Source organism: Salmo trutta, chromosome 14 (assembly GCF_901001165.1).
Source record: "Salmo trutta chromosome 14, fSalTru1.1, whole genome shotgun sequence".
NCBI classification, from domain to species: domain Eukaryota; kingdom Metazoa; phylum Chordata; class Actinopteri; order Salmoniformes; family Salmonidae; genus Salmo; species Salmo trutta.
Genome location: NC_042970.1, coordinates 58,302,670 through 58,327,497, shown reverse-complemented (window position 1 = coordinate 58,327,497; position 24,828 = coordinate 58,302,670). Strand labels below are relative to the sequence as shown.

General features: G+C 40.8%; 1 protein-coding gene across 4 annotated transcripts in view; it reads left to right on the top strand.

Moving 5' to 3' along the window:
• LOC115208446 (CSC1-like protein 2) overlaps nucleotides 1–24,828 on the top strand; it is a 101,682-nt gene that overhangs the window by 6,397 nt on the left and 70,457 nt on the right. For all 4 annotated transcript variants that reach the window (XR_003881176.1, XM_029776513.1, XM_029776512.1 and 1 more), the window contains exon 2: nucleotides 19,353–19,596. Coding sequence is in view for 3 of the 4 variants with exons in the window: in XM_029776513.1 (XP_029632373.1) it covers nucleotides 19,423–19,596 (174 nt within the window). In the remaining variant the exon portion in view is untranslated. The remainder of the gene's footprint in view (nucleotides 1–19,352; nucleotides 19,597–24,828) is intronic.

The following is a 24,828-nucleotide window of genomic DNA, read 5'->3' as shown; positions in this document are numbered from 1 at the left end:
TCGGACCAAACTTTTTCAATACCTGGTTTTCATATCCGTTGTTGCCTTAGTTAGCTTTCCTACCTGACCGGCTAACGATGTCATTCTTTCGTGAGCTGCTCCTTACCAAAACCAGTTGAGTGCTGCGCGCTCTTGCTGCCTGCAGATGATATTCTGCTGAAACTAGGTTATGTGTGTGGCGCTCATGTGAGTATACAGTATTTCATGTGCTTTTGTGTAGGCTACTTTGTGCATGATTTCTCTATTGTACTACATAATTTATAAGCCTTATACCTCCACAAAAAAAAGTGGGTATATGATTTATACCGGTGTATAATTTCCACTCTATCGTTGTTTTACTAAAAGTGTAATCTCCCATAGCCGCGGGAAGCAGGGGTGCTGAGGGTGCTGCAGCACCCCCTGAAAAATTTTAATAAAAATATACATTTATATTGTTTAAAAAAAAAAAAAATTTTTACTAATTAAATTGTATTTGTCACATAGGCATGGTTAGCAGATGTTAATGCGAGTGTAGCGAAATGCTTGTGCTTCTAGTTCCGACAGTGCAGTAATAATATATAACAAGTAATCTAACAATTCCCCAACGACTACCTAATACACATAAACCTGAAGGGGTGAATGAGAATATGTACATATAAATATATGGATGAGTGATGGCCGAGTGGCATAGGCAAGGTGCAATAGATGGTATCAAATACAGTATATACATGTGATATGAGTAATGTAAGATATGTAAACATTATTAAAGTGGCATTATTTAGAGTGCATTGTATAAAGTGACTAGTGATCCATATATGTGGCCAGTGATTGGGTCTCAATGTAGGCAGTAGCCTCTCTGAGTTAGTGATTGCTGTTTAGCAGTCTGATGGCCTTGAGATAGAAGCTGTTTTTCAGTCTCGGTCCCAGCTTTGATGCACCTGTACTGATCCCTCCTTCTGGATGGTAGAGGTGTGAACTGGCAGTGTGATGATGTGATGTGGCTCAGTTGGTAGAGCATGGCGCTTGTAATGCTAGGGTTGTGGGTTGAATTTCTACGGGGGACCAGTATGTAAATTTAAACGCACTACTGTAAGTTGCTCTGGATAAGAGTGCTTACTAAAATGGAAAAGGAATGAAATAGACAATTCCCATTTTCACATAAGTTGTATTTGCAAAGTATTTCAAGAATCTGGAAAACCTATTGCAAGCAAGTAATTTTTATATTCCTCAAGAATTATCAGAATAACTGATTTGTACCGATAATTATCAGACTCAAATTACAAATGCTGGTAAACAGTCAAATAATTGTTTTTGTTTTTAAAAAAATCTGAAAAGCAGTGCACTGGGCCTTGTATTAACGGACCAATATAGATGTCTTCAGCACGGGCAATTCCAATGCCAGGGTCATGGGTTAGGTTCCTGCTGCACTAACTATTGTATAAGAGGTAATTTTTATTTATTGTTATTTAATTTATTTCACCTTTATTTAACCAGGTAGGCAAGTTGAGAACAAGTTCTCATTTACAATTGCGACCTGGCCAAGATAAAGCAAAGCAGTTCGACAACATACAACAACACAGAGTTACACATGGAATAAAACAACATACAATCAATGATGCAGTAGAAAAAAAAATAAGACTATATACAATGTGAGCAAATGATGTGAGATAAGGGAGGTAAAGGCAAAAAAATGCCATGGTGGCAAAGTAAATAAAGTATAGCAAGAAAAACACTGGAATGGTAGATTTGTAGTTTGAAGAAAGTTCAAAGTTAAAATATAAATAATATGGTGCAAAGGAGCAAAATAAATAAAATAAATAAATACAGTAGGGGAAGAGGTAGTAGTTTGGGCTAAATTATAGATGGGCTATGTACAGGTGCAGTGATCTGTGAGCTGCTCTGACAGCTGGTGCTTAAAGCTAGTGAGGGAGATTTGTGTTTCCAGTTTCATAGATTTTTGTAGTTCGTTCCAGTCATTGGCAGCAGAGAACTGGAAGGAGAGACGACCAAAGGAGGAGTTGGCTTTAGGGGTGACCAGAGAGATATACCTGCTGGAGCGCGTGCTACAGGTGGGTGCTGCTATGGTGACCAGTGAGCGGAGATAAGGAGGGACTTTACCTAGCAGGGTCTTGTAGATGACCTGGAGCCAATGTGTTTGGCGACGATTATGAAGCGAAGGCCAGCCAACGAGAGCGTACAGGTCGCAGTGGTGGGTAGTATATGGGGCTTTGGTGACAAAACGGATGGCACTGTGATAGACTGCATCCAGCTTGTTGAGTAGGGTATTGGAGGCTATTTTGTAAATGACATCGCCGAAGTCGAGGATTGGTAGGATGGTCAGTTTTACGAGAGTATGTTTGGCAGTATGAGTGAAGGATGCTTTGTTGCGAAATAGGAAGCCAATTCTAGATTTCACTTTGGATTGGAGATGATTGATGTGAGTCTGGAAGGAGAGTTTACAGTCTAACCAGACACCTAGGTATTTGTAGTTGTCCACAAATTCTAAGTTAGAACCGTCCAGAGAAGTTATGCTGGACGGGCGGGCAGGTGCAGGCAGCGATCGGTTGAAGAGCATGCATTTAGTTTTACTTGTGTTTAGGAGCAGTTTGAGACCACGGAAGGAGAGTTGAATGGCATTAAAGCTCGTCTGGAGGGTTGTTAACACAGTGTCCAAAGAAGGGCCAGAAGTATACAGAATGGTGTCGTCTGCGTAGAGGTGGATCAGAGATTCACCAGCAGCAAGAGCGACATCATTTATGTATACAGAGAAAAGAGTTGGCCCAAGAATTGAACCCTGTGGTACCCCCATAGAGACTGCCAGAGGTCCAGACAGTAGGCCCTCCGATTTGACACACTGAACTCTGTCAGAGAAGTAGTTGGTGAACCAGGCGACGCAATCGTTTGAGAAACCAAGGCTACTGAGTCTGCCGATGAGGATGTGGTGATTAACAGAGTCAAAAGCTTTGGCCAGGTCAATGAATACGGCAGCACAGTAATGTTTCTTATCGATGGCGGTTACGATGTCGTTTAGGACCTTGAGCGTGGCTGAGGTGCACCCATGACCAGCTCTGAAACCAGATTGCATAGCGGAGAGGGTGCGGTGAGATTCGAAATAGTCGGTAATCTGTTTGTTGACTTGGCTTTCGAAGACCTTAGAAAGGCAGGGTAGGATGGATATAGGTCTGTAGCAATTTGGGTCAAGAGTGTCACCTCCTTTGAAGAGGGGGATGACAGCAGCTGCTTTCCAATCTATGGGAATCTCAGACGACACGAAAGAGAGGTTGAACAGGCTAGTAATAGGGGTTGCAATAATTTCGGCAGATAATTTTAGAAAGAAAGGGTCCAGATTGTCAAGCCCAGCTGATTTGTAGGGGTCCAGATTTTGCAGCTCTTTCAGAAAATCAGCTGAATGGATTTGGGAGAAGGAGAAATGGGGGAGGCTTGGGCGAGTAGCTGTGGGGGGTGCAGTGCTGTTGAATGCAGTAGGAGTGGTTAGGTGGAAAGCATGGCCAGCCGTAGAAAAATGCTTATTGAAATTCTCAATTATAGTGGGCTTATCCTTGGTGACAGAGTTTCCTATCCTCAGTGCAGTGGGCAGTTGGGAGGAGGTGTTCTTATTCTCCATGGACTTTACAATGTCCCAGAACTTTTTAGAGTTGGAGTTGCACGAAGCAAATTTCTGCTTGAAAAAGCTAGCCTTGGCGTTTCTAACTGCCTGTGTGTATTGGTTTCTAACTTCCCTAAAAAGTTGCATATCGCGGGGGCAGTTCGATGCTAATGCAGAACGCCACAGAATATTTTTGTGTTGGTTAAGGGCAGTCAGGTCTGGGGAGAACCAAGGGCTATATCTGTTCCTGGTTCTAAATTTCTTGAAAGGGGCATGCTTATTTAAGATGGAGAGGAAGGCATTTAAAAAAAATAACCAGGCATCCTCTACTGACGGGATGAGGTCAATATCCTTCCAGGATACCAGGGCCAGGTCGATTAGAAAGGCCTGCTCGCTGAAATGTTTCAGGGAGCGTTTGACAGTGATGAGTGGAGGTCGCTTGACCGCTGACCCATTACGGGTGCAGGCAATGAGGCAGTGATCGCTGAGATCCTGGTTGAAAACAGCAGAGGTGTATTTAGAGGGCACGTTGGTTAGGATGATATCTATGAGGGTGCCAGTGCCTGCGGCTTTGGGGTTGTACCTGGTGGGTTCATTAATAATTTGTGTGAGATTGAGGGCATCAAGCTTGGATTGTAGAATGGCTGGGGTGTTAAGCATGTCCCAGTTTAGGTCACCTAGTAGCACGAGCTCTGAAGATAGATGGGGGGCAATCAGTTCACATATGGTGTCCAGAGCACAGCTAGGGGCCGAGGGGGGTCTATAGCAGGCGGCAACGGTGAGAGATTTGTTTTTGGAGAGGTGGATTTTTAAAAGTAGAAGTTCAAATTGCTAATGGCATGCAGACAACCTGGGTTCAAACCCAGACGGTCACACAATTATGCAACCTTCATTTTCTTAGTCTTTCAGCATGTGCATGTACCCACTAGAATTCTGCACAACCACTATTGATAGAGGTGTGAAAGTATCTTGCAGAGTCTGCCACAGACATGCACATTGTTATGATCTTGATGGTTGAGTCAAGTTTCATGGGGTTGGGATGATTTAGAAATAAGTCTGACTTTATTGTCATATCCCAGTTGTGTAAAAAAAAAAAATATATATATATACTGTCTTTTTTTACTGACATTTGTCAATCAATTAAATTTGAGGACCTCCTTACAAAATAATAAGGTATTCAAATGGTTTTCTGTCCATAGATTGTCTGTCAAAATGATAACTAGATTCTATATTTTGTGGTCTATAGCCAACACCGATATGTTGATCATCATCCATTTACCCTATTGTCTTTTGGGGAGTGCATGCAACTCTTCAATCTAGATAAAGTCCCTTCCCATTAGATCAGGGGTGTCAAAATCATTCCACGGAGGGCCAAATGTCTGCAGTGTTTTTTTCCATTTCAATTCAGACCTAGACAACAAGATGAGGGGAGTTCCTTACTAATTAGTGACCTTAATTCATCAATCAAGTACAAGGGTGGAGTGAAAACCCGCCGACACTCGTCCCTCCATGGAATGAGTTTGACACATGCATTAGACTATACAATGTACCAGGGTATTTTGAAATACGGCAGGTATGATTTCCAATACCATACCAATACCGATTTCCAATTATTTTAAAGGTATGATTTTCAGAAAGGTACTAATCTGGATACCACCCAGTCCATATTTCCAATGGCTCTGTGTTTTCTGAGATGGAAGCATTGGAGGGAGTCTTTTAAAAAAAATTTTTTTTATGTGGGGTGATTCTAATATTTTATATTTAATATCTTTAAAGTCAGTCATTCTTTCGCTCTCTCATTGTCTCTCATTTTCTCTTCTCTCACTCTCATGTTTTCTCTCTCTATGCATCTACTTTTCAAGTACATTTACTGGTTACCTTGGGTCTGTGTAATGGACACAGAGTGTTTGAAATTCAGTGAGAGAGTTCCTGCATGGGACCCAATCTACTGCATCTAATGAGCGAAGATAAGAATTCTGTGTCTGAGAGAGGGGTGCGGAGTCATAACACAGCACTTGTTCAACTTCACTACAGCATGTCCTTCCCATTGATTAGGCTGGGTCAGCTTTACCTTGTTCCTAGGGCAGAATTTATATTTATAATCTAGTCTTTAACTCAGGTTTATGATACGGATACATACGACCAATGTACAAACAGGCTATGTAAGTGGTAACAAATACATGGACAGTCATGGGACTTCTACGATATGTTTCTGTGTTTGTTGATAAGCACTGCACTCATGTTAAGCGGGTGCGTTCTTATAGGCTACCTAGACATTTTTTCGCCTCTCTCTGCTCCTTTTCCCCTTGTTGTGCACTTGCTATCTGTTTGGAGCAGATAATCTCACTTTCAGAAGAACATGTGCAGATATGTGATAATGAGCAGCCTGCTATATGAAGATCCACCTCAGTTTCCCTTTGAGAAATTGCTATGATTGTAAAAAGAATTGGCTTGTATACATAACACTGGAATAGAGTTGTTGTTTTGGCCTAAACAAATAGATACACAGTACTTCTAGAATTCTAAATTATACATTCAAAAATAAAGTATATTTTATATGGAGGGAGTATAGTGGCTTCTAGTATTCATAAATGGCTATGATTGTAATTTATGATGTGAAATCTGCTGCTGTTTGATGCAGTGTTATGTGTCCTGTTCCATTGCAGTGTTGTTGACAGCATAACCCCCCCCTCCAACCCATAGACACTGGTCAGAGGCAGGTTGGTCATAAGAACCGCATGCGCTCTATTGACCAGACTAAATGCTAACGTTCAATTTGGTCATGTATGAGTGTCAACCAACAATGTTATGGCACTCTTAGTCAGGGATACACCGGCTCTGTACACCTTAAAGGGTGTGTACCTGTTGTTGTATTGAGAAGGCTCTACTATTCAGCTGTTCTGATATCTTGACTTGCAGTATGACATGAGTGTTTTTGATGCAGTGTATGAATCATATATGTCAGGAGGTGTTCGTCGATCGACACATTGAAAAGTGATACTGACTGATCGTTTTTGATTCGGTGCTTGGTAGCACATTCCGGCATATAGAATTATCAATGGTTGCTGTTGGTTATTATTTCTAGAGGTCGACCGATTAATCGGCATGGTCTATTTAGTTAGGGACGATTTCATGTTTTCATAACAATCGGTAATCTTTATTTTTGGACACCGATTATGGGCGATTACATTGCAATCCACGAGGAGACTGCGTGGCAGGCTGACCACCTGTTATGCGAGCGCAGCAAGGAGCCAAGGTAAGTTGCCAGCTAGCATTAAACTTATCTTATAAAAAAACAATCAATCTTAACATAATCACTAGTTAACTACACATGGTTGATGATATTACTAGTTTAACTAGCTTGTCCTGCGTTGCATATATTCAATGTGGTGCCTGTTAAGTTATCATCGAATCACAGCCTACTTCGCCAAATGGGTGATTTAACAAAAGCGCATTCGCGTCAGGGTATATACAGTTTGGGCCGCCTGGCTCGTTGCGAACTGTGTGAAGACCATTTCTTCCTAACAAAGACCGTAATTAATTTGCCAGAATTGTACATATTTATGACATAACATTGAAGGTTGTGCAGTGTAACAAAAATATTTCGACTTAGGGATGCCACCCGTTTGATAAAATCCGTTACAGTTCCGTATTTCACTGAAAGAATAAACATTTTTTTTCTTCGAAATAATAGTTTCCGGATTTGACCATATTAATGACCTAATGCTCGTATTTCTGTGTGTTATTATATTGTAATTAAGTCTATGATTTGATAGAGCAGTCTGACTGAGCGGTGGTAGGCAGCAGCAGGCTCGTAAGCATTCATTCAAACAGCACTTTCCTGCGTTTGCCAGCAGCTCTTTGCAATGCTTGAAGTACAGCGCTGTTTATGACTTCAAGCCTATCAACTACCGAGATTAGGCTGGCAATACTATAGTGCCTATAAGAACATCCAATAGTCAAAGGTATATGAAATACAAATGGTATAGAGAGAAATAGTCCTATAATAACTACAACCTAACACTTCTTAACTGGGAATATTGAAGACTCATGTTAAAAGGAACCACCAGCTTTCTCATGTTCTGAGCAAGGAACTTAAACGTTAGCTGTGTTTTTGCATTATTTAAACCAAATTGAACATGCTTCATTATTTATTTGAGACTAAATAGATTTTATTTATGTATTATATTAAGTTAAAATAAGTGTTCATTCAGTTGTTGTAATTGTCATCTATCTAATCTCGTCCGATTTAATTGGTATGTTTTTTTTTGGTCCTCCAATAATCGGTATCGGCGTTGAAAAAATCATAATCATTCGACCTCTAATTATTTCCTTTTGACATTGAATGTGATCTCTGTAGTTGTTGGCTCGGTTATGGAGCAGAAAGATCGATTGGCTCTCTTGTTTGAACTGGGGTGTTTGGCCAGCTTTGGACAGGTTCAGCACAGACTTCTCAGGTGCAACCCAGCTCCTCTAACATAGCTCAATATGCACACAAATGTTTTATGTGAATTAATGTATGTATTTACATTGTTTGTGTTTTCGACCATCCCCAAATTGAAGCGGTGGATCGTTTGACAACTATAATGAACCAGAATTGAAGTGTTGGTTTCTTGCTTTTTGTTTAATGAACAATGGCATGTAGACAAGGGACTTTCACTCTTGAATATTTAATATCTTTGCGACCATAGTGGAGCTGCTTGGTATGGTGAGTGAAGACGACAAGTTGTTCCAGTTGAAAGTATGGCGATCAATAGTATTTGTGTTTGTAGGCCAAGGGTTAGCACTAGCAGCCAGTCCTTCAGAAATTGGTGCTGAACCTGGCAGTGTGTCAGTGAAGAATGGGACAAAACTCTCTCACACACACACACACACACACAAACCTAGACTTATGGTTGTGATGCAGGACACACGCACTAACTAACCTTGGATGTTGGTGAATAATGGGGTTTGTATTTCGCCGCTGTACCCTGACAGTTTGCCAAGGCACCAGGCCTGTGTTAATAGTTAATAATAGGAACATAGTTGTCAGCAATGACACTGGGATTTACGACTTGCTATCCATGTGATGCCCTTCTATATATTTCATATTTACTTGCTGTCTATGTGGGCTGGATAAGTAATTTTTTTATATCCTTCAAAATTGATAATGCATCTGTTGGTTATCGCTCAATATTGTTTATGCATCATGCTACTGGTAATTCCAAAACAACTGAGTATTTGTTGGTGAGTTCCTGCAAATTTCTTCAGGTCTGCTGATGTAGTGGAGGAAAGTGAGGATTTTTTTTTTTAATTGACTGAATCACTGGACAGTTGTTTACACCATACTATTACTGAACAGAAATATAAACGCAGCATTCGGTTTCAAATATTTTTTTGAGTTACAGTTCATATAAGGAAATCAGTCAATTGAAATAAGTTCATTAGCCCCTAATCTATTGATTTTCACATGACTGGGAATAAAGATAAAAAAAGTTAGGGGCGTGGATCAGAAAACTGGTCATATATCCAGTGTGACTACATCTCCTTCGCATAGATTATCAGGCTGTTGATTGTGGCCCGTGGAATGTTTCACTCCTTTTCAATGGCTGTGCGAACTTTCTGGATATTGGCGGGAACTGGAACATGCTGTCGTACATGTTGATCCAGAGCATCGCAAACTTGCTCAATGGGTGACATGTCTGGTGAGTGTGCAGTCCATGGAAGAACTGGGACATTTTCAGCTTCCACGAATTGTGTACAGATCCTTGCGACATGGTGCCGTGCATTATCATGCAGAAACGTGAGGTGAAGGGGGAGGATAAATGGCACGACAATGGGCCTCAGGATTTCGTCACGGTATCTCTGTGCATTCAAATTGCCATGGATAAAATGCAATTGTGTTCGTTGTCCGTAGCTTAAGCCTGCCCATACATAACCTCACTCCCACTCCCACCATGTTCTGTTCACAACGTTGACAAAAGCAAACCACTCGCCCAAACAACGCCATACGCGTGGTCTGCGGTTTTAAGGCTGCTTGGACATACTGCCAAATTCTCTAAGATGATGTAGGAGGTGGCTTATGGTAGAGGAATTAACGTTTTATCTGGCATTTTATCTGGCAACAGCTCTGGTAGACATTCCTGTAGTCAGCATGCCAATTGCACACTCCCTCATCATGAGATGCCTGTGGCATTGTATTGTGTGACACAACTGCACATTTTAGTGGCCTTTTATTGTCTCCAGCACAGTTAATCAGCTTCTTGATATGCCACACCTGTCAGGTGGATGGATTATCTTGGCAAAGGAGAAATGCTCACTGATAGGAATGTTTAAAAAATTGTGCTCACAATTCTTGCGAAATAAGTGTTTTTTGTGTGTGTGGAACATTTCTGGGATCTTTTATTTCAGCTCAGGAAACATGGGACAAACTTTACATACTGCGTTTGTATTTTGGTTCAGTGTATTCATCCACATTCATAATATTATGTAACTTATGTGCCCAAATTAGACGTTAAGGGTTTCACTGTGGAGTAGTGGTGTAAGAAATAGACTTCATTATGGTATTCTGCCACGTCTTGCCTTTTGACTCAATAAAATTATCGTTGTATAAAGTCTATCCCGGTAGGCTATTTTATTTCATAAGATCTTCTGCTTGGCAGTTAAATCAAGCATAAATGGTTTGAATGGTATCTGAAGCTTCCGTATATGAATGGACAAGGATAATTATTTCGTTTACAGCACTTTGTTCTCATGCAGCCCGGACGAGGGTGGGGGGGATAAGGGATGGGCTGAGGGGTTTCCATGTCAGGAAGTGTGGAGGGCTTTCCATGTCCTCCACCATGAGTCACATGTTTTCACTGCACCCTGGCAGCCCATTCAGTGTTCATTGTTACATCTGTGAGAGTGTTGTATTGGGGAGTGAAAGAGGGAAGGAGAGTGTTTTGAGGTGCGGAGAGAAAGCAAAGGCCTGTGGGTAATAGAGGGATTTCACTGGTCTGCAGTGACAAAGATGAAAGGTCCATTCATATTAAAACAGAGTGGGACGATTTTTACAAATAATTGTCACTTATATGTGAATAAGAGTTTGGGCAGTCTGGCCTCGAGTCAGATGCATTTTTACCCAGAATGTTTTGTTTTTTTGTCTGCCGACCTGCTATCACTCTGCATTTATGCACACCGCAAGTGACCATAACTCGGACCAATGTATTTATTTTATTTAACTTTTATTTTATCAGGGAGTCATACTCGAATCAAATGTTAGTCACATGCTCCGAATACAACAGGTGTAGACCGTACAGTGAAATGCTTACTTAACCAACAATGCAGTTTCAGAAATATGAATAAGAAGTAAAAGGAACAAGTAATTAAAGAGCAACAGTAAAATAACAATAGCGAGACTATATACAGAGGGTACCGGTACAGAGTCAATGTGAGGGGGCACCGGTTAGTCGAGGTAATATGTACATGTAGGTAGAGTTATTAAAGTGACTATACATAGATAATAACGGAGTAGCAGCAGTGTAAGAGGGGGTGGGCAATGCAAATAGTCTTGGTAGCTATTTGATTAGATGTTCAGGAGTCTTATGGCTTTGGGGTAGAAGCTGTTTAGAAGCCTCTTGGACCTAGACTTGGCACTCTGGTACAGCTTGCCGTGCTGTAGCAGAGAGAACAGTCTTTGACTAGGGAGGCTGGAACCTTTGACAATTTTTAGGGCCTTCCTCTGACACCACCTGGTATAGAGGTCCTGTATGGCAGGAAGCTTGGCCCCAGTGATGTACTGGGCTGTACGCACTACCTTCAGTAGTGCCTTGCGATCGGAGGCTGAGCGGTTGCCATACCAGGCAGTGATGCTCTCGATGGTGCAGCTGTAGAACCTTTTGAGGATCTGAGGACCCATGCCAAATCTTTTCAGTCTCCTGAGGGTGAATAGGTTTTGTCGTGCCCTCTTCATGACTGTCTTGGTGTGCTTCGACCATGTTAGTTTGTTGATGTGGACACCAAGGAACTTGAAGCTCTCAACCTGCTCCACTACAGCACTGTCGATGAGAATGGGGGCGTGCTCGGTCCTCCTTTTCCTGTAGTCCACAATCATCTCCTTTGTCTTGATCACGTTGAGGGAGAGGTTGTTGTCCTGTCACCACACGGCCAGGTCTCTGACCTCCTCCCTATAGGCTGTCTCGTTGTTGTCTGTGATCAGGCCTACCACTGTTGTGTCATCAGCAAACTTAATGATGGTGTTGGAGTCATAACTGGCCATGCAGTCGTGGGTGAACAGGGAGTACAGGAGGGACTGAGCATGCACGCCTGAGGGGCCCCTGTGTTGAGGATCAGCGTGGCGGATGTGTTGTTACCTACCCTTACCACCTGGGGGTTGGCCCGTCAGGAAGTCCAGGATCCAGTTGCAGAGGGAGGTGTTTAGTCCCAGGGTCCTTAGCTTAGTGATGAGCTTTGAGGGCACTATGGTGTTGAATGCTGAGCTGTAGTCAATGAATAGCATTCTCACATTGGTGTTCCTTTTGTCCAGGTGAGAAAGGGCAGTGTGGAATATAATCGAGATTGCAGGATCTGTTAGAGCGGTATGCAAATTGGAGTGTTTCTGGGGTAATGGTGTTGATGTGAGCCATGGCCAGCCTTTCAAAGCAGTAGGTGCTATGGGTCGATAGCCATTTAGGCAGGTTACCTTGGAGTTCTTGGGCACAGGGACTATGGTGGTCTGCTTAAAACATGTTGGTATTACAGACTCGGACAGGGAGAGGTTGAAAATGTCAGTGAAGACACTTGCCAGTTGGTCAGCTTATTTATGCTCGCAGTACATGTCCTGGCAATCTGTCTGGCCCTGAATGTTGACTGAGACCAGTCTCTTTTACAGATGAGCCCTGAATTACAATAGTTCACATCAAATACAGAAAAAAGAGAACAAACTTGGGTCTGAAAGAAGATATGTTGAGGGCTCCCAAGTGGCGCAGCGGTCTAAGGCACTGCATCTCAGTGCAAGAGGCGACACTACAGTCCCTGGTTCGAATCCAGGCTAAATCACATCCGGCCGCGATTGAGAGTTCACTCACAATTGCCCCAGCGTTGTTGGGTTTATTTTTACTTTTTTTTTTACAAATTGCATGTCGGCCCATGTGGGGCAAGTGCCGAGTTGTCATAAATTGAAGCTTTTGTTGTCCCGACTAATTTGTGTTTAAATTCAGCTTAAGCCCCACCCCCTCCTCTCTAGCTCTTCATTCTTAAGAGCGAGAGGGAGCTCATTATCTTTCCTTAAAGACACCGCACACATTATATACCCCAACTGTAACTCACACACTCACTCACACACTCACACTGTCTGACTTTATTACAAACTCGTGGTTGTAGCATAATTCCTCCCAGCAGACCAAGGAAATTCAATCAGATGGATCATTTTAGATTGTATTTTATGTGCACTTAATTGCAGCTCATGAGATGGCCCCAAACCTTTTCCACTCTGGGTGTAACTGTTATACTGACATGGAATTGATCTTGTTGGAGAATTGTCCTTTTCCAATAATAATGTGTATGCCTTTGTTCGCTACACACACATTTATATTAATAAACTGAGTACCTTACAGTACCCCAACTCTTCTGGAATATTTTTGGCAACTTAAGGGTTGATTTTTATTTAATTAAGTCATTTATGTGTACTTTTCTGACTATCCTCTCTTGAGGTCTTACGGCAATGGAAAGTAATCACGTTTGTACTCATAAGACATGGGCTTTTCATCAGGATGGTTAGATGGCTGCATAACACTATGTTCAGACACCGCTATAAAGCCATGTCGGACAAAAAAAGGATACCTTGTCCTATACAAAGAGTAGTAAAAGAGCACTGTATGAAACAAAGCGGTGCACCTGGCCTCAGTTGTGCTGTAGACTGCAGTGCACCTGGATTTAAAAATACCAAAGCCCCTCTTTCCTCTGCTAGGCTTCAATGGTAACATGTAGTAGTGAATTTGGGGGGGGTAGCCTGATCTAGAATTGATCCCATGTCTCAGTGACTCAGTCAACACCTTAGTCATTACCCCAAGAGGCTCAAACCTCATGACGAGGTTCCTACTTTGTACTTAGTTGCACAAGTTACTTTCTACTTAAATTTCCCCGTACTTTGTAAAGAATTTGTGTCAGAAGCATTCAACTTCTGACACCAATGCAGCTAATTCGGGAATAGCCTGACTGGAACTCAGTCATGGGTCTTTGCAACTGTCGGTCAGACGCCTTAGTCATTGCGAAGAGGCTCAAACCAGTCAAGTTACTAGTTTTTTTTACTAATGTCGCGACAATGTTATGCCATAATAATGAATGGCAACACCCACAACTGAACCTGTGGAGGTTACTTTTGGTACTTTTGAAGTTGAAAATATTTATGTAACATTACTTCACATCCCTGCAACTTTTTTTTTGATGAGATAAGGAGGTAGTAGGCTAAGGTATTAAGTGTTTCTGAGTCGTGTTCTTCAATCACCACATACTAATCAAAATGATCATTATCAAGGCTGCGTAGGAGGTACAACATATTTTTCTGTGAGATTTTCCCTATTGAGTCCACATCCTTATTTAATCGTTGGGAAGTTCAATGTTGTCGGTAAGATCTTTGCATAGAATTTCTGTTGATCAGCTAAAATTCAGCTGCCAGAACTCCACACTCATCACTATCTCGGCTCATTTTCTCTCTTTCTCCTTGCTTCTCTACTCTGATCGGACACACAAGCAAAGAGGAAAAAAGCATTCCATTCTCTTTTGATAAGAGAAAGTGGGACGATTTAGGTGTGAAAATAGGTTGGGAACACCTCACCGTATCCATAAAGGGAAGGCTGTCACCGAGTAGTAAGGCTGAGGCGATGGTCAATGCTAGCCCTGGGGAGTGGCAGCTGCAAGACTCACTGCAGACATGCCAGCTTTCGGGGAATGCGACTAGGCCAAACCCTTTTAATCTTAGCCCTCAACAACATCAAGACCGATTGCACAGTTCATACTGATCCAACCTGTATTCGTTTTATCGCCCAGTCAATCTAGGGCATGACTGTACAAGTGCATGGAACTCACAGGTTACACTGTATTACTACTCAGACAATGTATGAATCAATAGCCCTGTTTATAACTAACATGCACCCTTTGTCCAGATCTTGCCCACATTCTGATTGTGACATCTTTAGACCGATTTAGACGATTAAAAGACACATCGTGATATGATTGTGATCTGATCTTCTTGACAACTTCCGGAGGTAGTCAGGCACACGGTGTCTGGATATCAATCAAGTGTAAACCGATCTAGATCAAACCATTTAAATCATCATTCTACTGGTCTCTAAAATCATTGACCGGTAGCACTATTCACTAATGGCATTAGTAATTATCTTAAAATAAATATTTTTTAGAAAATCTCAAATTATTTGCATACAGGGAGACACCAGTTGATGTGGTCACAAAGAGACACATTTCAATACAATGTGTAGATAGTGATTGGATCATATTGATTAGATAACGAAACTCGTGTTAGCGCAAGGTGTAAACAAGACTAATAATATGGCTGAAGTAATGTGGTGACGTTCTTCAGGGAAGCATCGCATAGCAGGCACCAATGATTTCAACTATTTAAAAACATCAACACTATTGAGCTATTTTAGACCCCACTACAGATAGCTTGTTCAACTATGCGCCGAATACAATGTGAGTAGACTTAAAGGTGCTACACAGGATTTATTTTAGATTTTTAGCATTGTAATTTCAGAAAATGTCCATAATATACAGTGCATTCGGAAAATATTCCGACCCCTTGACTTTTTCCAGTTTTGTTCTTCATCCAATCGACACACCACCACATAAAAAAAAAAGATGAAAAGCTTTGGATGTAATTCCAGTGCTCCGTTACATCGACAGACACTTGATAGAAGAAGCCCCTCCATAACTGTGCTATAAAAATATTTGTGATCAAAATATGGAAAAGGGTCTTGGAAAACATCTACCAGAAATTCTTAAAAGGATTTAGAAATACATTAAAACACTAATGTTGACGTAACGACCCCGAACTAATATCAACCCTTCGTTTTGGAGAAATTATTTGCCTTCTGCAAGTTTAACTACATTGGCCTGTGCCTTGTAATTCCATTACCAAAAACTCAACTTTTTTTCAAATTTCTCTCCCTCATGAGGAGGAAGGATAATGAAAGTTCACAGAAGTAACAAGTAAAAGTAGACCTACCAATTACAGTGCCTTCAGAAAGTACTCACACCCCTTGACTTTTTCCACGTTTTGTTGTTATAGCCTGAATTTAAAATGTATTCCTTTTTGTGAACCTGGACAACACACACTACCCTATAATGTCAAAGTGGAATTATGTTTTTAGACATTTTTACAAATGTAATTTTAAAGCTGAAATGTCTTGAGTCACTAAGTATTCAACCCTTTTGTTATGGCAAGCCTAAATAAGTTCAGGTGTAAAATTTGCTTAACAAGTCACATAATAAGTTGCATGGATTCACTCTGTGTGCAGTAAGTGTTTAACAAGATTTCTTTATGACTACCTCATCTCTGTACCACACCAGTGTTTCCACTGCAGTCTTTTATGTGGTGCTGCGCCATGGCAAAATCATTGCAGCAATGTCCCAAAAATATGCAACATGAAAATATATATCTGCAGAGGAACACTTTGAAGACGTTAAGACCGTTTCCATTTACTTTCCCTCTGCAAACAAAACAAGTAATTAATAGAAAAACCAGACTACCCCACAGTAGAATAGTTTATCCATTTACCTAGTCGGCTTGTTTTGTGTTCAATGCAAGGGAAATATTCCTCTCGGAGCATTCAACTCAACTTTTTTTGAGTGACTTCAATTGTGATTAGACAGATTACATTTTTAGTTGAGCAAGAGTAGTGGCAATTCTCCCTTGGCGTTGCCACCACGTGTTAATTGGCAAAGAGGGGGCATGTATGTTGAGATTAGAGGTCGACCGATTATGATTTTTCAACGCCGATACCGATTTATTGGAGGACCAAAAAAAAGCCGATACCAATTAATTGGCCATTATTTATTTATTTATTTATTTATTTATTTATTTATTTATTTATTTATATATATATATATATATATATATATATATATATATATATATATATATATATATATGCAAAAACGTGAGTAATAATATTAAATAAATGGACTAAACAAGCCTTTTCATCTGTTCATTGTGTTATGATATCATGTCCATGTTGTTAGTATATTTTGTTTAACCTTTATTTAACCAGGAATAGACAGAAACCTGTTTTGGGAGGGGGACCTGCTATATGCTGCTTTATGAGCGTCAAAGTTGACATTGTCCTGAGAAACAAAATCCTTGAGAGACAGGGATCTTTGAGGGCACACATTCCGAAATGTCTTTGGAACACTAATTCGGTCACCAGACCCTGTCATTTTGGGCGAAAACGCATTCTGGACACATATATAGTTATTGATAATGCTTACCAAGGCACAGCCATAACCCATCATTTTGTGACCTTGGCTGCCCAGTAACATTTTACAATACATTTGAGCATTTGAGGAGATGAGCATGTGGCCATGTGAATGTAGCATACATTAAAAGACAACAGGAGATGAGGTGACCCCCAACGACAATACAGCATCATTTGAATAACGCCACTGCTAGACAGTCAGCCACTATGTAGGTCAATCCATTGTTCCTATGGTCACAAATATATATATATATATATATATATGTGTGTGTGTAATAATGACGATTACAACAATACTGAATGAAGACTTATTTTAACTTAATATAATACATAAATTTATTTAATCTCAAATAAATAATGCAAAAACAAAGCGTTGGAGAAGAAAGTAAAAGTGCAATATGTGCCATGTAAAAAAAACACAGCTAACGTTTAAGTTCCTTGCTCAGAACATGAGAACAGCTGGTGGTTCCTTTTTAACATGAGTCTTCAATATTCCCAGGTAAGAAGTTTTAGGTTGTAGTTATTATAGGAATTATGACTATATCTCTCTATACCACTTGTATTTCATATACCTTTGACTGTTGGATGTTCTTATAGGCACTATAGTATTGCCAGCCTAATCTCGGTAGTTGATAGGCTTGAAGTCATAAACAGCACAATGCTTGAAGCACAGCGAAGAGCTGCTGGCAAATTCAGGAAAGTGCTGTTTGAATGAATGCTTACGAGCCTGCTGCTACCTATCACCACTCAGTCAGACTGCTCTATCAAATATCAAATCATAGACTTATAATAACACACAGAAATACGAGCATTAGGTCATTAATATGGTCAAATCCGGAAACTATCATTTCGAAAACAAAATGTTTATTCTTTCAGTGAAATACGGAACCTAAGTCTAAATATTGCTGTTACATTGCACAACCTTTAATGTTATGTCATAAATATGTACAATTCTGGCAAATTAATGATGGTCTTTGTTAGGAAGAAATGGTCTTCACACAGTTCGCAACAAGCCAGGCGGCCCAAACTGCTGCATATACCCTGACTCTGCTTGCACAGAACGCAAGAGAAGTGACACAATTTCCCTAGTTCAAAGAAGTTAATGTTAGCAGGCAATATTAACTAAATATGCAGGTTTAAAAAAATATACTTGTGTATTGATTTTAAGAAAGGCATTGATGTTTATGGTTAGGTACACATTGGTGCAATGATAGTGCTTTTTTTCGCGAATGCGCTTGTTAAATCATCACCCATTTGGTGAAGTAGGCTGTGATTCGATGATAATCGATGTGGTGCCTGTCAATTTATATGCAACACAGGACAAGCTAGATAACTACACATGGTTGATGATATTACTAGTTTATCTAGTGATTATGTTAAGAATGATTTTTTTTATAAGATAAGTTTAATGCTAGCTAGCAACTTACCTTGGCTCCTTGCTGCACTCGCGTAGCAGGTAGTCAGCCTGCCACGCAGTCTCCTCGTGGATTACAATGTAATCGGCCACAATCTGTGTCCAAAAATGCCGATTACCGATTGTTATGAAAACTTGAAATCGGCCCTAATTAATTGGCCTTTCCGATTAATCGGTCGACCTCTAGTTGACATAATTGTAATCCAAACCCAACCCTCATGTAAGTCGTGATGAACTCTCAAAACATTTTAGACGAGACGGACTTCATGATTAAAATGATCCTATTTACACTTTGTAGTACATTTTGACACTAGAACATCATGTCAATGCCACATTACCCATTTTCAAAAGGAGAATTTGCTTTTTCGATTAAGTCGCTCTTTGATTTGGAGTATATATATTTAAGATTTTTGGGAAAATGTGGTCACACCAAAAAATATTTTACTGTCATTCTGTTACCAAACTTTACATATGCACTGTTCTTCGAGTAAATGTTTTGTTAAATTTTCTGGGGAAATTGTTAAAAGTAGTCCTTGTGCATAGAGTTGTATGGTTTGTTTAACTTTGCAATCAATGGTTTTTGTTTTGGCATACTTGTAAAGTGAAAAATCTGAGTCTGTGTCATTCTGTTACTGGTAGGTGTCCCAAAACACTTATTCTGCTTTGTGAAATGGTCCTTAGCGGCATAACACTTGCTCTATTTATTTAATTGCGTTCACAACAAGTTCTAGTTTTAGAAACTGTAATTTACAAAGATCTGAGTTTTCAGATTTCTATATAAAGTGCACAATTCCTCTCCCTAAGTGACGATGTTTAGGTCTTTTTTGTTGCCGTAAGTGGTTTATATGGATATCTGTAATCGGTGGTTTCACCCTCTTTTTCCTCCTTTCTTCCATGATAGGTTTCCAGGAAGATGTGGCTGTGAGCTTGCTCAGAGTGCTGATCCTGTGGGTCTTCACCTGATCGTGACCATGGGGATATGGCCGGGTGGTGTCCGGGCCTGCATTGCAGGTCAGGAGAACTGCTCTGCCAACAATGAGTCCAAAGACTACTGTTACTCAGCCCGTATCCGCAGCACCGTGCTTCAGGGCCTACCCTTTGGAGGGGTCCCAACAGTCCTTGCGCTGGACTTCATGTGCTTCCTGGTGAGTCTGCCTAGAGATCTGTCTTGCCTGAATTTCAAATAGATTCCTAGCCCCATTCCAGTGCTGCAGGTTTTTCTTGCTCCCCTGTAGTTAATTTATTGACTTATGTCACTGATTCTACGTACCTGGGATCCCAGGTCTGTGTACAGCAATACTTCTGACCTGAAGGTCTGGATTTGAGAAAAGGGGTCCTAGTGACTTTATGCTAACCTGCAATGATCACATAGGTATACATAATCTATGTGTGTGTACAGTGCCTTTGGAAAGTATTCAGACCCCTTGACTTTTTCAACATTTTGTTACATTACAGCCTTATTCTAAAATGGATTAAATGAAAAATGTTCCTCAGCAATCTATATACAATACCCCATAATGACAAAGCGAAACAGAATGTTTTGCAAATTTATAAAAATAAAAAAACAATATTTTTTACGTTTTTTTACCCTTTCTTTCTAAAATTATCTGCCGAAATTATTGCAACCCCTATTACTAGCCTGTTCAACCTCTCTTTCGTGTCATCTGAGATTCCCATAAATTGGAAAGCAGCTGCTGTCATCCCCCTCTTTAAAGGAGGTGACACTCTTGACCCAAATTGCTACAGACCTATATCCATCCAACCCTGCCTTTCTAAGGTCTTCGAAAGCCAAGTCAAGAAACAGATTACCGACCATTTCCAATCCCACCGCACCCTCTCCGCTATGCAATCTGGTTTCAGAGCTGGTCATGGGTGCACCTCAGCCACGCTCAAGGTCCTAAACGACATCGTAACCGCCATCGATAAGAAACAATACTGTGCTGCCGTATTCATTGACCTGGCCAAAGCTTTTGACTCTGTTAATCACCACATCCTCATCGGCAGACTCAGTAGCCTTGGTTTCTCAAACGATTGCGTCGCCTGGTTCACCAACTACTTCTCTGATAGAGTTCAGTGTGTCAAATCGGAGGGCCTGCTGTCCGGACCTCTGGCAGTCTCTATGGGGGTACCTCAGGGTTCAATTCTTGGGCCAACTCTTTTCTCTGTATACATCAATGATGTCGGTCTTGCTGCTGGTGACTCTCTGATCCACCTCTACGCAGACGACACCATTCTGTATACTTCTGGCCCTTCTTTGGACACTGTGTTAACAACCCTCCAGACGAGCTTCAATGCCATACAACTCTCCTTCCGTGGTCTCCAACTGCTCCTAAATACAAGTAAAACTAAGGCAGCTCTTCAACCGATCGCTGCCTGCACCTGCCCGCCTGTCCAGCATCACTTCTCTGGACGGTTCTGACTTAGAATTTGTGGACAACTACAAATACCTAGGTGTCTGGTTAGACTGTAAACTCTCCTTCCAGACTCACATCAAACATCTCCAATCCAAAGTTAAATCTAGAATTGACTTCCTATTTCGCAACAAAGCATCCTTCACTCATGCTGCCAAACATACCCTTGTAAAACTGACCATCCTACCAATCCTCGACTTCGGCGATGTCATTTACAAAATAGCCTCCAATACCCTACTCAACAAGCTGGATGCAGTCTATCACAGTGCCATCCGTTTTGTCACCAAAGCCCCATATACTACCCACCACTGCGACCTGTACGCTCTCGTTGGCTGGCCTTCGCTTCATAATCGTCGCCAAACACATTGGCTCCAGGTCATCTACAAGACCCTGCTAGGTAAAGTCCCCCCTTATCTCCGCTCACTGGTCACCATAGCAGCACCCACCTGTAGCACGCGCGCCAGCAGGTATATCTCTCTGGTCACCCCTAAAGCCAACTCCTCCTTTGGTCGTCTCTCCTTCCAGTTCTCTGCTGCCAATGACTGGAACGAACTACAAAAATCTCTGAAACTGGAAACACTTATCTCCCTCACTAGCTTGAAGCACCAGCTATCAGAGCAGCTCCCAGATCACTGCACCTGTACATAGCCCATCTATAATTTAGCCCAAACTACTACCTCTTCCCCTACTGTATTTATTTTATTTATTATTTTGCTCCTTTGCACCATATTATTTATATTTTAACTTTGAACTTTCTTCAAATTACAAATCTACCATTCCAGTGTTTTACTTGCTAAACTTTATTTACTTTGCCACCATGGCCTTTTTTGCCTTTACCTCCCTTATCTCACCTCATTTGCTCACATTGTATATAGTCTTATTTTTTTCTACTGTATCATTGATTGTATGTTGTTTTACTCTATGTGTAACTCTGTGTTTTTGTATGTTGTCGAACTGCTTTGCTTTATCTTGGCCAGGTCGCAATTGTAAATGAGAACTTGTTCTCAACTTGCCTACCTGGTTAAATAAAGGTGAAATAAATAAAAAGTATTCAGACCCTTTGCTATGAGACTCCAAATTGAGCTCAGGTGCATCCTGTTTCCATTGATCATCCTTGATGTTACTACAACTTGGCGTCCACCTGTGGTAAATTTAAATTGATTGGACATGATTTGGAAAGACACACACCGGTCTATATAACATCCCACAATTGATAGTGCATGTCAGAGCAAAAACCAAGCCATGAGGTTGAAGGAATTGTCTTTAGAGCCCCGAGACAGGATTGTGTCGAGGTACAGATCTGGGGAAGGGTACCAAAAAATGTCTGTTGCATTGAAGGTCCCCAAGAACACATTGGCCTCCATCATTCTTAAATGGAGTAAGTTTTGAACCACTAAGACTCTTCCTAGAGCTGGCTGCCCGGTCAAACTGAGCAATCGTGGGAGAAGGGCCTTGTTCAGGGAGGTGACCAAGAATCCAATGGTCACTCTGACATAGCTCTAAAGTTCCTCTGTGGAGATGGGAGAAACTTCCAGAAGGACAACCATCTCTGCAGCACTCTACCAATCAAGCCTTTATGGTGGAGTGGCCAGACAGAAGCCACTCCTCAGTAAAATGCACGATAGCCCGCTTGGAGTTTGCCAAAAGGCACCTAAAGACTCTCAGACCATGAGAAACAAGATTCTCTGGTCTAATGTAACCAAGATTGAACTCTTTGGACTGAATGCCAAGCATCACAACTGGAGGAAACCGGGCACCATCCCTACAGTGAAGCATGGTTGTGGCAGCATCATGCTGTGTGGATGTTTTTCAGCGGCAGGGACTGGGAGACTAGTCAGGATCGAGGCAAGGTACAGAGATCCTTGATGAAAACCTGCTCCAGGACCTCAGACTGGGGCAAAGGTTCACCTTCCAACAGGACAACGACCATAAGCACTCAGTCAAGGCAATGCAGTAGTGGCTTTGGGACAAGTCTCTGAATGTCCTTGAGTGGCCCGGACTTGAACCCGATCTAACATCTCTGGAGAGACCTGCAAATAGCTGTCCAGCAGCGCTCCCCATCCAACCTGACAGAGCTTGAGAGGATCTTCAGAGAAGAATGGGAGAAACTCCTTTTAAATACAGGTGTGCCAAGCTTGTAGTGTCATACCCAAGAAGACTCAAAGCTGTAATCGCTGCCAAATGTGTTTTCAACAAAGTACTGAGTAAAGCATCTGAATAGTTATGTAAATGTAATATTTCAGTTTTGTTCTTTTTTAAAATAAATTAGCAAACATTTCTAGAAGCCAGTTTTTGCTTTGTCATTATATTTATTTATACATTTTTGAATTGACTGGCAGTTAACACTGCTTGAGGCACCTTTCTGTTTTGGAGACGGCAATATTAGACTTAACATGGTGGGTTAGCTAGTTAACTTTGTGCCACAACAGATAGCAAATATCGTAATGTTATCTACATAAAAACATTTTGTATTTTGTCATTCTCCAACAACAATGCCCTTTCAATTATTTGATATTTGATTGAAAAGGGATGAATCCTGTATGGATTATGACTATTAGATAGCAGGGTAGTTTCGCTAGCTTATTAGACTATGTTAAGTTTTTAGGAATGCTAACGTCGGCTTCTGAGTGCTTATACTACACGAAAACACAGGTTCATTTTTTTTTGTCACCAGATAATTACCATATCTTTCAAACTCTGTACATGTTATGTAATAGTTTTGACACATGTAATTCATATTTAATGACTTCTCCCTTGGTTTGCTTGTGTGTTAATGCGCAGGAAGTTGAAAGACAAATTCGTTCGAAGTGGTTCAGGTCAATTGGGCGGGCCTTCATAAGGTGAATAGGGCTAGGCTATTAAAATCCGGACCAGTAAGTCCGTCATTAGTGTTGGTTTTCTTTTCTCGCTGGATGTTAATTGATTTGTCATTGATTGGTCTGAGTCCATTCAACCTTGTGTCCTTGTCATTTTAGGTCTGAATCAGTCCCCGATTTACAGGGGAGGAAGGTTATGGTTTGACAAATCTTATTGAGTCTTATTAAATTCCTTTACACCCACCAACTATGGATTTAAAATTGGACAAGTCAGTCAGTGAGTTCAATGGTACCAATTATTATTTTTTTACCAGTCCTAAAGGTTTGGTTGTAGTACTGGTATGGAACAGGATGCTCCTGTTCATGACTAATTGATGGTAACATCCATAGTGCTTTGTGACCATAGGAACAATGGATTGACCTACATAGTGGCTGACTGTCTAGCAGTGGCGTTATTCAAATGATGCTGTATTGTCGTTGGGGGTCACCTCATCTCCTGTTGTCTTTTAATGTATGCTACATTCACATGGCCACATGCTCATCTTCTCAAATGCTCAAATGTATTGTAAAATGTTACTGGGCAGCCAAGGTCACAAAATGATGGGTTATGGCTGTGCCTTGGTAAGCATTATCAATAACTATATATGTGTCCAGAATGCGTTTTCGCCCAAAATGACAGGGTCTGGTGACCGAATTAGTGTTCCAAAGACATTTCGGAATGTGTGCCCTCAAAGATCCCTGTCTCTCAAGGATTTTGTTTCTCAGGACAATGTCAACTTTGACGCTCATAAAGCAGCATATAGCAGGTCCCCCTCCCAAAACAGGTTTCTGTCTATTCCTGGTTAAATAAAGGTTAAATAAAATATACTAACAACATGACCATGATATCATAACACAATGAACAGATGAAAAGGCTTGTTTAGTCAATTTATTTAATATTATTACTCACGTCTTTGCATATATATATATATATATATATATATATATATATATATATATATATACACAAAACGCAATCATTTTTGGAATCTGAAAACTGAGTGACGTGAGTGTTGGCCTTTTTTATACTTTGACATTTTTTAATTACCCTTTACAATTAAGCACCATTGTTGCCCCTTTCTATTGTCATCCTCTAATCGTACTACATTTC